Source organism: Eurosta solidaginis, chromosome 4, assembly GCF_040869045.1.
Source record: "Eurosta solidaginis isolate ZX-2024a chromosome 4, ASM4086904v1, whole genome shotgun sequence".
Taxonomy (NCBI): Eukaryota; Metazoa; Arthropoda; class Insecta; order Diptera; family Tephritidae; genus Eurosta; species Eurosta solidaginis.
Window position 1 is genome coordinate 191,771,311 of NC_090322.1, and position 13,085 is coordinate 191,784,395.

General features: G+C 46.5%; 1 protein-coding gene across 1 annotated transcript in view; it reads left to right on the top strand.

The window, feature by feature from the left end:
* Positions 1-11,692: 11,692 nt before the first annotated feature.
* Positions 11,693-13,085, top strand: part of Nse4 (Non-SMC element 4) — a 107,498-nt gene continuing 106,105 nt past the window's right edge. The window contains exon 1 of the mRNA XM_067784367.1: positions 11,693-11,893. Coding sequence (XP_067640468.1) covers positions 11,803-11,893 — 91 coding nt within the window. The 5' untranslated portion in view covers positions 11,693-11,802. The remainder of the gene's footprint in view (positions 11,894-13,085) is intronic.

Consider the following 13,085-nt stretch of genomic DNA (forward strand, 5'->3'; position numbering starts at 1 on the left):
GTGTAAAATCTATAAATTGTTATAACTCAATATAAATTTCCTCCTAAATCAATAGTTTTTGGTATCTGGTACATACAGATCGAGATCTAGACAATTTTGGAAGAATGATCAGTGGTCCTCTCCTCTACTCCCGCCATCCGCCCTCCATCAATTGTTTTTATTAGCACGCTTTTATTAGCTTTACCTGTATGTTTCTATGTAACTTTTTATTCGCTCCAATGCGCATGCTGCCTTATTAACATGGTTGTATAATTAGCTTCACCTTATTTGTAATCCCGTAAGGGTCATGTCGAGACCCTTCCGGGATCATTTCTGGATGGTTTTCGGGATCGGTCCGGGATTACGCCGGGGTAATTTCGGGACTTTTTCGCGACTATTCCGGAATCATTTCGGGACTATTTCGCGATCATTTGGGGACCCTTCCGGCATCATTTCTGGATGGTTTTCGGGATCCGTCCGGGATCCCGTCGGGGTACTTTCGGGGTCATTTGCGTACCTTCGAGAGATAAATTCTTGATGGTTTCCGGGATCATTACGGGACTTTTTCGGGGTTATTTTGGGTCCCTTTATGCATAATTTCTGGATGGTCCTCGGGATTCGTCCGGCATCCCTTCGGGGTCATTTCGAGATTTTTTCGCGACTAATACGGGATCATTCGGCATCATTTCTGGATGGTTTTCAGGATCCGTCCGGGGCCTCGTCGGGGTCATTTGGGGACTTTTTCGGGATCATTTGGGGGCTCTTCCGGCATCATTTCTGGATGGTTTTCGGGATCCGTCCGGGATATCGTCGGGGTCATTTGGGACTTTTTCGGGGTCATTTGGGGACTTTTTCGGGATCATTTGGGGGCTCTTCCGGCATCATTTCTGGATGGTTTTCGGGATCCGTCCGGGATCTCGTCGGGGTCATTTGGGGACTTTTTCGGGATCATTTGGAGGCTCTTCCGGCATCATTTCTGGATGGTTTTCGGGATCCGTCCGGGATCTCGTCGGGGTCATTTGGGGACTTTTTCGGGATAATTTGGGGGCTCTTCCGGCATCATTTCTGGATGGTTTTCGGGATCCGTCCGGGATCTCGTCGGGGTCATTTGGGGACTTTTTCGGGATCATTTGGGGGCTCTTCCGGCATCATTTCTGGATGATTTTCGGGATCCGTCCGGGATCCCGTCGCGGTCATTTCGGGACTTTTTCGGGATAATTTGGGGGCTCTTCCGGCATCATTTCTGGATGGTTTTCGGGATCCGTCCGGGATCTCGTCGGGGTCATTTGGGGACTTTTTCGGGATCATTTGGGGGCTCTTCCGGCATCATTTCTGGATGGTTTTCGGGATCCGTCCGGGATCTCGTCGGGGTCATTTGGGGACTTTTTCGGGATCATTTGGGGGCTCTTCCGGCATCATTTCTGGTTGGTTTTCGGGATCCGTCCGGGATCTCGTCGGGGCAATTTGGGGACTTTTTCGGGATAATTTGGGGGCTCTTCCGGCATCATTTCTGGATGGTTTTTGGGATCCGTCCGGGATCTCGTCGGGGTCATTTGGGGACTTTTTCGGGATCATTTGGGGGCTCTTCCGGCATCATTTCTGGATGGTTTTCGGGATCCGTCCGGGATCTCGTCGGGGTCATTTGGGGGCTCTTCCGGCATCATTTCTGGATGATTTTCGGGATCCGTCCGGGATCCCGTCGCGGTCATTTCGGGACTTTTTCGGGATCATTTGGGGGCTATTCCTGCATCATTTCTGGATGGTTTTCGGGATCCGTCCGGGATCCCGTCGGGGTCATTTGCGGACTTTTTCGCGACTAATACGGGATCATTTGGGAACCCTTTCTGCATCATTTCTGGATGGTTTTCGGGATCCGTCCTGGATCCCATCAGGGTAATTTCGGGACTATTAGGGGATCAGTTGGGGGCTCTTCCGGCATCATTTCTGGATTGCTTTCGGGACCCGTCCGGGATCCCGTCGGGGTCATTTGGGGACTTTTTCGCGACTAATACAGAATCATTTGGGAACCCTTTCGGCATCATTTCTGGATGGTTTTCGGGATCCGTCCGGGATCTCGTCGGGGTCATTTGGGGGCTCTTCCGGCATCATTTCTGGATGATTTTCGGGATCCGTCCGGGATCTCGTCGGGGTCATTTCGGGACTTTTTCGGGATCATTTGGGGGCTCTTCCGGCATCATTTCTGGATGGTTTTCGGGATCCGTCCGGGATCCCGTCGGGGTCATTTCGGGACTTTTTCGCGACTAATACGGGATCATTTGGGAACCCTTTCGGCATCATTTCTGGATGGTTTTCGGGATACGTCCGGGATCCCGTCGGGGTCATTTCGGGAATTTTTCGCACCTAATACGGGATCATTTTGGAACCATTTCGGCATCATTTCTGGATGGTTTTCGGGATCCGTCCGGGATCCCATCAGGGTAATTGCGGGACTATTAGGGGGTCATTTGGGGACCTTTCCGGCATCATTTCTGGATAATTTTCGGGATCCGTCCGGGATGCCGACGAGGTCATTTCGGGACTATTTCGGGATTATTTGGGATACCTACCGGCATCATTTCTGGATGGTTTTTGGGATTCGTCCGGGATCCCGTCGGGGTCATTTCGGGACTTTTTCTCGACTAATACGGGATCATTTGCGGACCCTTTCGGCATCATTCCTGGATAGTTGTCGGGATCCGTTCGGGATCCTGTCACGGTCATTTCGGGACTATTGGGGGATCATTTGAGGACCTTTCCGGCATCATTTCTGGATAGTTTTCGGAATCCTTTCGTGATCCCGTCAGGGTCATTTCAGGACTTTTTTCGGGAGCACTTAAGAATAGCTTTCAGGATTCGTCCGGGAAACCCTCAGGGTAATTTCTGGACTTTTCCGAGACTATTTCGGGATCATTTTGGGACCTTCCTAAGATCATTTCTAGATGGATTTCGTGATCTGTCCGGTATGCCGTCAGGGTAATTTTGGGACTATTAGGTGATCATTTGAGGACCTTTCCGGCATCACTTCTGGATGGTTTTCGGTATCCGTCCGGGAGCCCGTCGGGGTCATTTCGCGACTAATACGCGATCATTTGGGAACCCTTTCGGCATCATTTCTGGATGGTTTTCGGGATACATCCGGGATCCCGTCGGGGTCATTTCGGGAATTTTTCGCGACTAATACGGGATCATTTGGGAACCATTTCGGCATCACTTCTGGATGGTTTTCGGTATCCGTTCAGGATCCCGTCGGAATCATTCCGGGACTTTTTCGGGATCATTTGGGGTCCCTCCCAAAATCATTTCTGGATGGGTTTCGGGATCTGTCCGGGATCCCGTCAGGGTCATTTAGGGATGCGTTCGAGATCCCATCAGGATCATTTCGGGATTTCTTCGGGACTATATCGGGATCATTTCTGGATGGTTTACGGGATCCGTCCAGGATCCCTTAAGGGTCATTTCGGGACTATTAGGTGATCATTTGAGGACCTTTCCGGCATCACTTCTGGATGATTTTCGGTATCCATTCGGGATCCCGTCGAATCATTGCGGGACTTTTTCGGAATCATTTGGGATCCCTTCCGGCATCATTTCTGGATGGTTTTCGGGATTTGTCCGGGATCCCGTCTGGGTTATTTCGGGACCTTTTCGGGGCTAATACGGGATCATTTGGGGATCCTCTAGGGGTCGTTTCGTGACTTTTTCTGTTTGATTTCGGGATCGTTTGGGGACCCTTCCGGCATAATTTCTTGGTGGTTTGCCGGATCCATCAGGGTCATTTCGGGACCATTTTGGGATAATTTGGGGACCCTTCCGAGATCATTTCTGGATCCGTCCGGGATGCCGTAGGAGCCATTTCGGGATTTTTTGTTACTTTTCCGGGATAGTTTTTGCACCCTTCCGGGATCATTTCTGGATCTGTGCGGGATCCCATCTGGGTCATTTCCGGACTATTTCGTGATCATTTTGGGATCCTTCCGGAATCATTTCTGTATGGTTTTCGCGATCCCGCGTGGATCCCCTCGGAGCCATTTCGGAACTTTTTCTGGAGTATGTCGGGATAATTTAGGGACCCTTCCTGGATATTTTCTGGATGGTTTTTGAGATCCGCCCGGGAGCCCGTCAGGGTCATTTCGGAACCTTTTCGGGATCATTTTAGAACATCTTCAGGGATCATTTCTGTGTGGTTCTCTGGATACGTCTAGGATCGTGTCGTTGTCATTTCGGGTTTTTTGGGACTATTCCGGGAACTTTTGGAGACCCTTTCGGGGCATTTCTGGATGGTTTTCGGGATCCATCCACGATAGCGTGGGGGTCATTTCGTAGCTTTTTCTGGATAATTTTGGGATCATTTGGGATCCTATGATCAGGGGATTTAGGGATCATTTCTGGATGGTTTACGGGATCCGTCCAGGACCCCTTAAGGGTCATTTCGGGACTATTAGGTGATCATTTCAGGACCTTTCCGGCATCACTTCTGCATGATTTTCGATATCCGTTCGAGATCCCGTCGGAATCAATGCGGGACGTTTTCGGAATCATTTAGGATCCCTTCAGGCATCATTTCTGGATTGTTTTCGGGATTTTTCCGGGATTCCGTCGGGGTTATTTCGGGACCTTTTCGGGGCTAATACGGGATCATTTGGGGATCCTCTAGGGGACGTTTCGTGACTTTTTCTGTATTATTTCGGGATCATTTGGGGACCCTTCCGGCATAATTTCTTGATGGTTTGCCGGATCCATCAGGGTCATTTCGGGACCATTTTGCGATCATTTGGGGACCTTCCGAGATCATTTCTGGATCCGTCCGGGCTGCCGTAGGAGCCAGTTCGGGATTTTTTGTTACTTTTCCGGGATAGTTTTTGGACCATTCCGGGATCATTTCTGGATCTGTGCGGGATCCCATCTGGGTCATTTCCGGACTATTTCGGGATCATTTTGGGATCCTTCAGGGATCATTTCTGTGTGGTTCTCTGGATACGTCTAGGATCGTGTCGTTGTCATTTCGGGTTTTTTTGGGACTATTCCGGGAACTTTTGGAGACCCTTTCGGGGCATTTCTGGATGGTTTTCGGGATCCATCCACGAGAGCGTGTGGGTCATTTCGTAGCTTTTTCTGGATAATTTTGGGATCATTTGGGATCCTATCAGGTTGTCAGCTCATTTAGTTCTTTTTTTTTACTCAATTACAAAAGTAAAATGCATTAGACAGAAAACAAAATTTTAAACAGATAACTTGATAAGCAGGCTAACGCGAATAGCCCATATATTTATATTTCTTCTTGCGGACTAGGCCGCGGGTAAAGGCTAGTATATTATAAATGGGAAAGTTTGGATGTTTGTATGTTTGTCCAAACCTTTTTCTTTGTGACTCAATCACGCAAGCACGGCTGGACCAATTTGGATGAAATTTTGCACACATATAGCCAATAGTCTACTAGCTATATTTTTTTGAAAAGGGGGGAGGTCCCCGCCCCCTAGGAACAGTTATAATTTAATTATTGTATTTTTTCGTCTTTGTGACTGAATAACGCCAGAACGGCTACACGGATTTTGATGAAATTTGGGACACAGACAGTAGTCTACTAGCGAAATTTTTTTCGAACATGGAAAGAGGGGTGGGGGTCCCACGACCGCTTCGAGCAATTACTTTTTAGTAATGTTTACACATTATAACTTTACGTATACTGGCCTTCACCAATATCACAGACTCAAGAGGTCAAATAAGTCGAGGGCTTACAAAGTGAGCAGTGACACCCTCCGTCCCCCCTTTATCACCCCCTCTGGTGTAAAATCTATAAATTGTTATAACTTAATATAAATTTTCTCCTAAATCATTAGTTTTTGGTATCTACAGATCGAGATCTAGACAATTTTGGAAAACGATCAGTGATCCTCTCCTTCTGCTCCTGATATCCGCCCTCCACCAATTGCTTTTATTAGCACGCTTTTATAAGCTTTACCTGTTTGTACCTAATTGTAATCCCGCTAGGGTCATATCGAGACCCTTCCGGGGTAATTTCTGGATGGTTTTCGGGATCCGTCCGGCATCCCGCTGGGGTAATTTCGGGATTTTTCGGGACTATTTCGGGATCATTTTGGGACCATTACCGGATCATTTCTGTATAGTTTTCGGGATCCGTTCGGGATCCCGTCGGGGCTGTTTTGGGACATTTTCGGGACTATTCCGCGATCATTTCGGGACAATTTCGCGATCATTTGGGGACCCTTCCGGAATCATATCTGGATGGGTTTCGGGATCCGTCCGGCATCTCGTCGAGGTATTTTCGAGATCATTTGCGTACCTTTGAGAGATAAATTGTTGATGGTTTCCCGGATCATTATGGGACTTTTTCGGGGTCATTTTGGGTCTCTTCCGGCATCATTTCTGGATGGTTTTCCGCATCCGTCCGGGATCCCGTCGGGGCCATTTCGGGGCTATTTTGGGATCATTTGGGGTATCTTCCGGCATCATTTCTGGATGGTTTTTTAGATCCGTCTAGGATCCCGTCAGGTTCATTTCGGGACTATTTGGGGATCATTTTGGAACCTTTCCGGCATTATTTCTGGATAGTTTCCGGGATCCGTCGGGGTCATTTCAGGACCTTTTCGGGATCATTTGGGGTCCCTTACAAAATAATTTCTGGATGGTTTTCGGGATTCGTCCTCGATCCCGACGGGGTCATTTCGGGACTATATCGGGATCATTTTGGGGTACCCACCGGCATTTTGGGACTATTAGGGGATCATTTGAGGGCCTTTCCGGCGTCATATCTGGATGGTTTTCGGTATCCGTCCGGGATCTCATCGGGGTCATTTCGTGACTCTTTCGGGATCATTCGGGGTCCCATCCGGCATAATTTCTGGATGGCTTTCGGGGTCCGTCTGGGATCCCGTCGGGGTTATTCCAGGGATTTTTTGGGATCATTCAGGGTACCTTCCGGCATCATTTCTGGATGGTTTTGGGGAGCAGTCCGGGATCCCTTCAGGGTCATTTTGGGACTTTTTTGCGACTAATACGGGATCATTTGGGGACCCTTTCGACATCATTTATGGATGGTCATTTGGGGTACCATCGGGCATCATTTCTAGATGGTTTTCGGTATCCGCTCGGGACCTCGTCGGGGTCATTTCGGGACTTTTTTGGGGCTAATACGGGATATTTTGGGGAGCCTTTCGGCATCTTTTCTGGATGGTTTCCGGGATCCGTACGGAATCCCGTCAGAGTAATTTCGGGACTTTTTCGGGATCATTTAAGGACGGTTTTCAGGATTCGTTCGGGGTCCCGTCAGAGGGTAATTTCTGGACTTTTCCGATACAATTTGGGAGCATTTTGGTACCCTTCCAAGATCATTCCTGGATGGATTTCGGGATCTGTCCGGGATCCCGTCAGTGTCATTTAGGGATCCGTTAATACGAGATCATTTGGGGACCCTTCCGGTATCACTTCTGGATGTATTTCGGGATCTGTACGGGAACCCATCAGGGTAATTTCTGGACTATTTTGGGGGCCCTTTAAGGGTCATTTCATGTCTTTTTCTGTATTATTTCGGGATCACTTGGGGACCCTTCCCAGGTATTTTCGGGACTTTTTCGGGAATATTTCGGGATAATTTTGGGACCCTTCCAGGATAATTTCTGTATAGTTTTCGGGATCCGTTCGGGATCCCGTCTGGGTTATTTTAGGACTTTTTCGGGACTATTTCGGAATCATGGGGTACCTTCCTTCATCATTTCTATATGGTTTTGGGGATCCGTCCGGGATCCCGTCGGGGTCATTTCGGGAATTTTCGCGACTAAAACGGGATCATTTGGGGTCCCTTTCGGCATCATTTCTGGATGGTTTTCGGGATCCGTCCTTGATCCCGTCAGGGTCATTTCGGGCCTATTAGGTGATCATTTGAGGACCTTTCCAGCATCATTTCTAGATGGTTTTCGGGATCCGTCCGGGATCCCTTCGAGGTCATTTCGGGACTATTTCGTAATCATTTGGGGTACTTTCCTTCATCATTTCTATGTGGTTTTGTGGATCCGTCCGGGATCCCGTCGGGATCATTTCGGGACTTTTCGCGACTAACGCGGGCTCATTTGGGGACCCTATCGGCATCAGTTCTGGATGGTTTTCGGGATCCCGACGGGGTAATTTCGGGACTTTTCGCGACTAATACGGGATCATTTGGGGACCCTTTCGGCATCATTTCTGGATGGTTTTCGGGATCCGTCCGGGATCTCGTCGGGGTCATTTCGGGCCTATTAGTTGATCATTTGAGGACCTTTCCGGCATCATTTCTAGATGGTTTTCGGGATCAGTCCGGGATACTGTCGGGGTTATTTCGGGATTGTTTCTCGACTAATACGGGATCATTTAGCGACCCTCTCGGCATCATTTCTGGATGGTTTTCGGGATCCGTCCGGGATCTCGTCGGGGTCATTTCGGGACTTTTTCTCGACTAATACAGGATCATTTGGGGACCCTTTCGGCATCATTTCTGGATGGATTTCGGGATCCCGACTGGATCATTCGGGACTATTTCGGGATAGTTTGGGGTCACTTCGGGGTCATTTCGGGCCTATTAGGTGATAATTTGAGGACCTTTCCGGCATCATTTCTAGATGGTTTTCGGGATCCGTCCGGGATCCCGTCTGGGTCATTTCGGGACTTTTTCTCGACTAATACGGGCTCATTTGGGGACCCTTTCGGCATCATTTCTGGATGGTTTTCGGGATCCGTCCGGGATCTCGTCGGGGTCATTTCGGGACTTTTTCTCGACTAATACGGGATCATTTGGGGACCCTTTCGCCATCATTTCTCGATGGTTTTCGGGATCCGTCCGGGATACCGTCAGGGTCATTTCGGGACTATTTTGGAATCACTTGAGGACCTTTCCGGCATCATTTCTGGATAGTTTTCGGGATTCGTCCGGGATCCCTTCGGGTCATTTCGGGATATTTGGGGTCCCTTCCGGCATCATTTCTACAACAACAACAACATGATTTTCGGGAGTCGTCCGTGATCCCGTCGGGGTCATTTCAGGACTTTTTCGGGATCATTTGGGGTACCTTCCGGCATCATTTGTAGATGGTTTTGGAGATCCGTCCGGGATCCCGTCGGGGTTATTTCGGGACTTTTTCGGAGCTAATATAGGATCATTTGGGGATCCTTCCGGCATCATTTCTGGCTGTATTTCGGGATCTGTACGGAAACCCACCAAGGTAATTTTGGGACTTTTCGGGACTATTTCGGAATCATATGGGTACCCTTTAGGGGTCATTTCGTGACTTTTTCAGTATTACTTCAGGATCATTTGGGGACCCTTCCGGCATCATTTCTTGATGGTTTGCCGGATCCATCAGGGTCATTTCGGGAACATTTTGGGTTCATTTGGGGACCCTTCCGAGATCATTTCTGAATCGTTGCGGGATCCCATCGTGGTCATTTCCGAACTATTTCGGCATCATTTTCGGACCCTTCCGGCATCATTTCTGTATGGTTTTCGTGATCCGTCGTGGATCCCCTCGTGGTCATTTCGGAACTTTTTCTTGACTATGTCGGGATAATTTAGAGCTCTTCCTGGATATTTTCTGGAGGGGTTTTGAGCTCCGTCCGGGAGCCCGTCAGGGTCATTTCGGAACTTTTTTGGGACTATTTCGGGATCATTTTGGTACCCTTCAGGGATCATTTCTGTGTGGTTCTCTGGATAAGTCTAGAATTGTGTCGTTGGCATTTCGGGTTTTTTGGGACTATTTCGGGAACTTTTGGAGACCTTCCAGGGCATTTCTGGACGGTTTTCGGAATCCGTCTGCGATAGCTTCGGGGTCACTACGTGGCTTTTTCTAATCTGGATCATTTGGGGATACTATCAGGTTATCAGCTCATTTAGTTCTTATTTTACTCAATTACAAAAAAAAAATGCATTAGACAGAAAAAAAGTGTTAACTTGACAAGCAGGCTAAAGTGAATAGCACATATATTTCATTTTCTCCTTGCGGACGGGGCCGCGGGTAAAGGCTAGTTAAGTTTATATATTTTGACTAAGTTTTGTATTACCATTTATTTTAAATAAAATTTAGAATGGGAATGCTGATGGTTCCATTCATTTAGAAGGCATAGGGTATACAGGTAAGGGACCACCGAAATACAGGTGCGTCGGTGGCCATGGATTTTAAGGGTGGGCTAAGCGCCGGGCGTCGCAACAACACCCGCGGCGCCCCTCTATATGTTCGGCCCTTTTTTCCTTTTCTGTCCTTTTCAGCTTTTTTTATTTTAATTTTTAGCAGTTTTTTTTTTTTGATTTCGATTTCAGAGTTTAGTAACCGGTCATTTCCGGTTCGGTTGGTTTAGTCTTTTTTTTTGCGCTATATTTTTGTCTCCGTTTTTTTAATTTTAAATTGTTGAATGTTTTAACGGTCTGTCCGTGGCATCCGGTTCGGCCGCATGTTGTTTTAATTTGAATTTCAAGCGTTTTGAGTCGTCCCTGCGCTTTTTTGTCAGTTGATTTGAATAGGCATGATAGGAACTTTTTTTGTTATGGCGCAGGAACAGTAAGGTTGGCAAGGACCCCGCCCAGCCGACATGACTAGCCTCTGTGCAACACCAGATCATGCAGACTCCCTTCCTTACTGCTCCCTTAGAAGATGCGAAACCATAACAACATGTAGGCCCGTACGGCCAATTTGTAGGGAAAATCAAGAGGAGCACAACGCAAATTGGAAGAGAAGCTCGGCCTTAGATCTCTTCGGAGGTTATCGCGCCTTACATTTATTTTTATTATTTTGTTGTAATGTTATAGTATCCACAAAAAAAATTGTGAACAAGTGTTTTGCGCTGATAAAGTTTTGGTCTCCAAACGAAGGCCGCCAACGCAGAAATGTGTTCTGCGCAAAAATACTATAGATAACACCCCCGGTTTCGGAGGGACCCGCGGGTCATTTTTCGGTTTTTCGTTAATATCTTTTGAACGAGTTAAAATTTTTATTTTCCGCCTTCGAATTATTGTTTTCGAGGTCAATACGCGTCCTCTGACATCTCTCTCGATAATTTTGGACGCGTATTAGCAGTCGACTATTACCATTTTTTCTTGTCACATTTATGTTGCTACAATCACAAAAATTGTTTAGGCTGTCTTGTTTTGATTTCGAATTCAAAACTTATTGCGAGCCTTTTGTAATAGTAATAGCCATCGTCCGGTGGCAAATGCCTGAGCCAGATAAATAATTTTGCATGTAAATACAACAATAACGATTTGAGCCAGATAAATCCAGATAGAAGTCTGGTTCAATTTGTGAGCCATATAATTTCTTAATTACTTGTCTTTAGTTTGGCAACGCTGCCGTTAACAAACCTACTTTTTCAAAAATAGATGTCGCTGCTTAGCTTTTCGCCGTATGAGTTAAAGGAAAAACAGCGGCGACATCTGCCTATCACATTTCACGTTTGCGAAAATATCACGACATCTGCTTCTCAAGTCTCTCAATGATCCAGAGCATTCCCGTGAGAATTGAGCGTGAGCCGGAGCTTTAAAACTCACTGGAAGACGGCAAGTATGTAGTACATACTTATATGCACTTTTATCTCATTTAGCACAGTCTAATTTTTTTAAATCTGGCACAATTACATTTTTTCTGAGTGCTGTGGGTACCCTCGGGTGGCCAAAAGAACAGCCATAATAGAATAAAAAATGCAAACTTGGCAGCACCGTTTAAAAAATTTCTAAAAAGTTTCTATTTATGCGCGCCGAACCACATTTGTTTAAATATCGCGAATATAATTTAATTTTGATTAAAAGATAAGTTGTTAAAAGTTTTAAAAACACGATAAATTCATAGAATGAATCAATGTTCGGAAGATTTGAATGCCACACAGGCACTGGACCGAAAACAGCGTTTGAAGGATTTGATTGAAGCCAACAGGTCTATACGTAAGTGGATTGGAAGTTCATGTAAACTATGCATAAAGGAATTTTGTTTATCGCCTTGAAATTAATATTAAAGCTTAAAATTAAAAATCTTGAAACGATTTAGTATGACCACATGAAACCTTCAAGGCCATCCCGTCCTACCACCCTCTGGATGCATGAAGAATATGGGATCACCAGAAAAACATGATTCCCCTCGCGTAGGTGAGGTTGACAATTGGGTTGCGGAAGTTTGAAGCTATAAAGCTTTGGGTATTATATACGACAGTATGACACTGCTAATACGCGTCCAATATCGAAAGAGGTGTCAAAAGACGCGTATTAATCTCGACAACAATAATCCGAAACCGGAAAATAAAAATTGTATCTCTGTCCGGAGATATTTGCAGTTGAACTTGGCGGTTTTCATGTGGTTGTTGTACTTTGTACCCACAAAAAAAATTGTGAACGCAGATGACGACGGTGGCGGTAGCCACGGCTATACCACACACCCGGACTTGGCATGGCGTAGCCCAGGGTTATTTTTATAAGCGTGGCCGAAGGCCGCCAACGCAGAAAGGTGTTGTGCGCAAAAATACTATGGATTTCACCCCCGGTTTCGGTGAAACCCGCAGGTCTTTTTTGGTTTTTCGTTAATATCTTTTGAATGAGTTAAAATTTTTATTTTCCGGTTTCGGATTATTAATTCTGAAGTCAAGCCGCGTCGTGTGACGCCTCTATATTTTTGAACGGGTATTAGCAGTGTCATGCTGTCGTATAGAATTACCAAGCTTTGTATTGCGCTTATCAACCCCTTGAATCCCGTGGTGGTAGTAGCATGCTCCGCCTACCACACCGAGGGTCCTGGAAAAGTGACATCAAAATTAAGAAACAAGGTTTTTCAATTAGAAACAAGTTTTTCTAATCGGGGTCGTTGTTGTAGCAGTTCTTCGCCCCATCCAATCGGTGCGACTATTCACAAAATGTCATCAATATATTCTAACGGAATCAGTTCAACAGGTGTGGACCACATTGCAATTCAAAAGATGGTTGGTGTCATGTGTGGGTCGGTCCCGGTAGTGCAAGCACTCTGAGTGTATTTCTGCCTTAGAATGCTCCTCAGTGAAAATTCATGTGCCTTGCAGATGCCTTTCGGAGTCGGCATAAAATATGTAGGTATCGTTCCGCCAATTTGTAGGGAAAATTTAAAATTGTT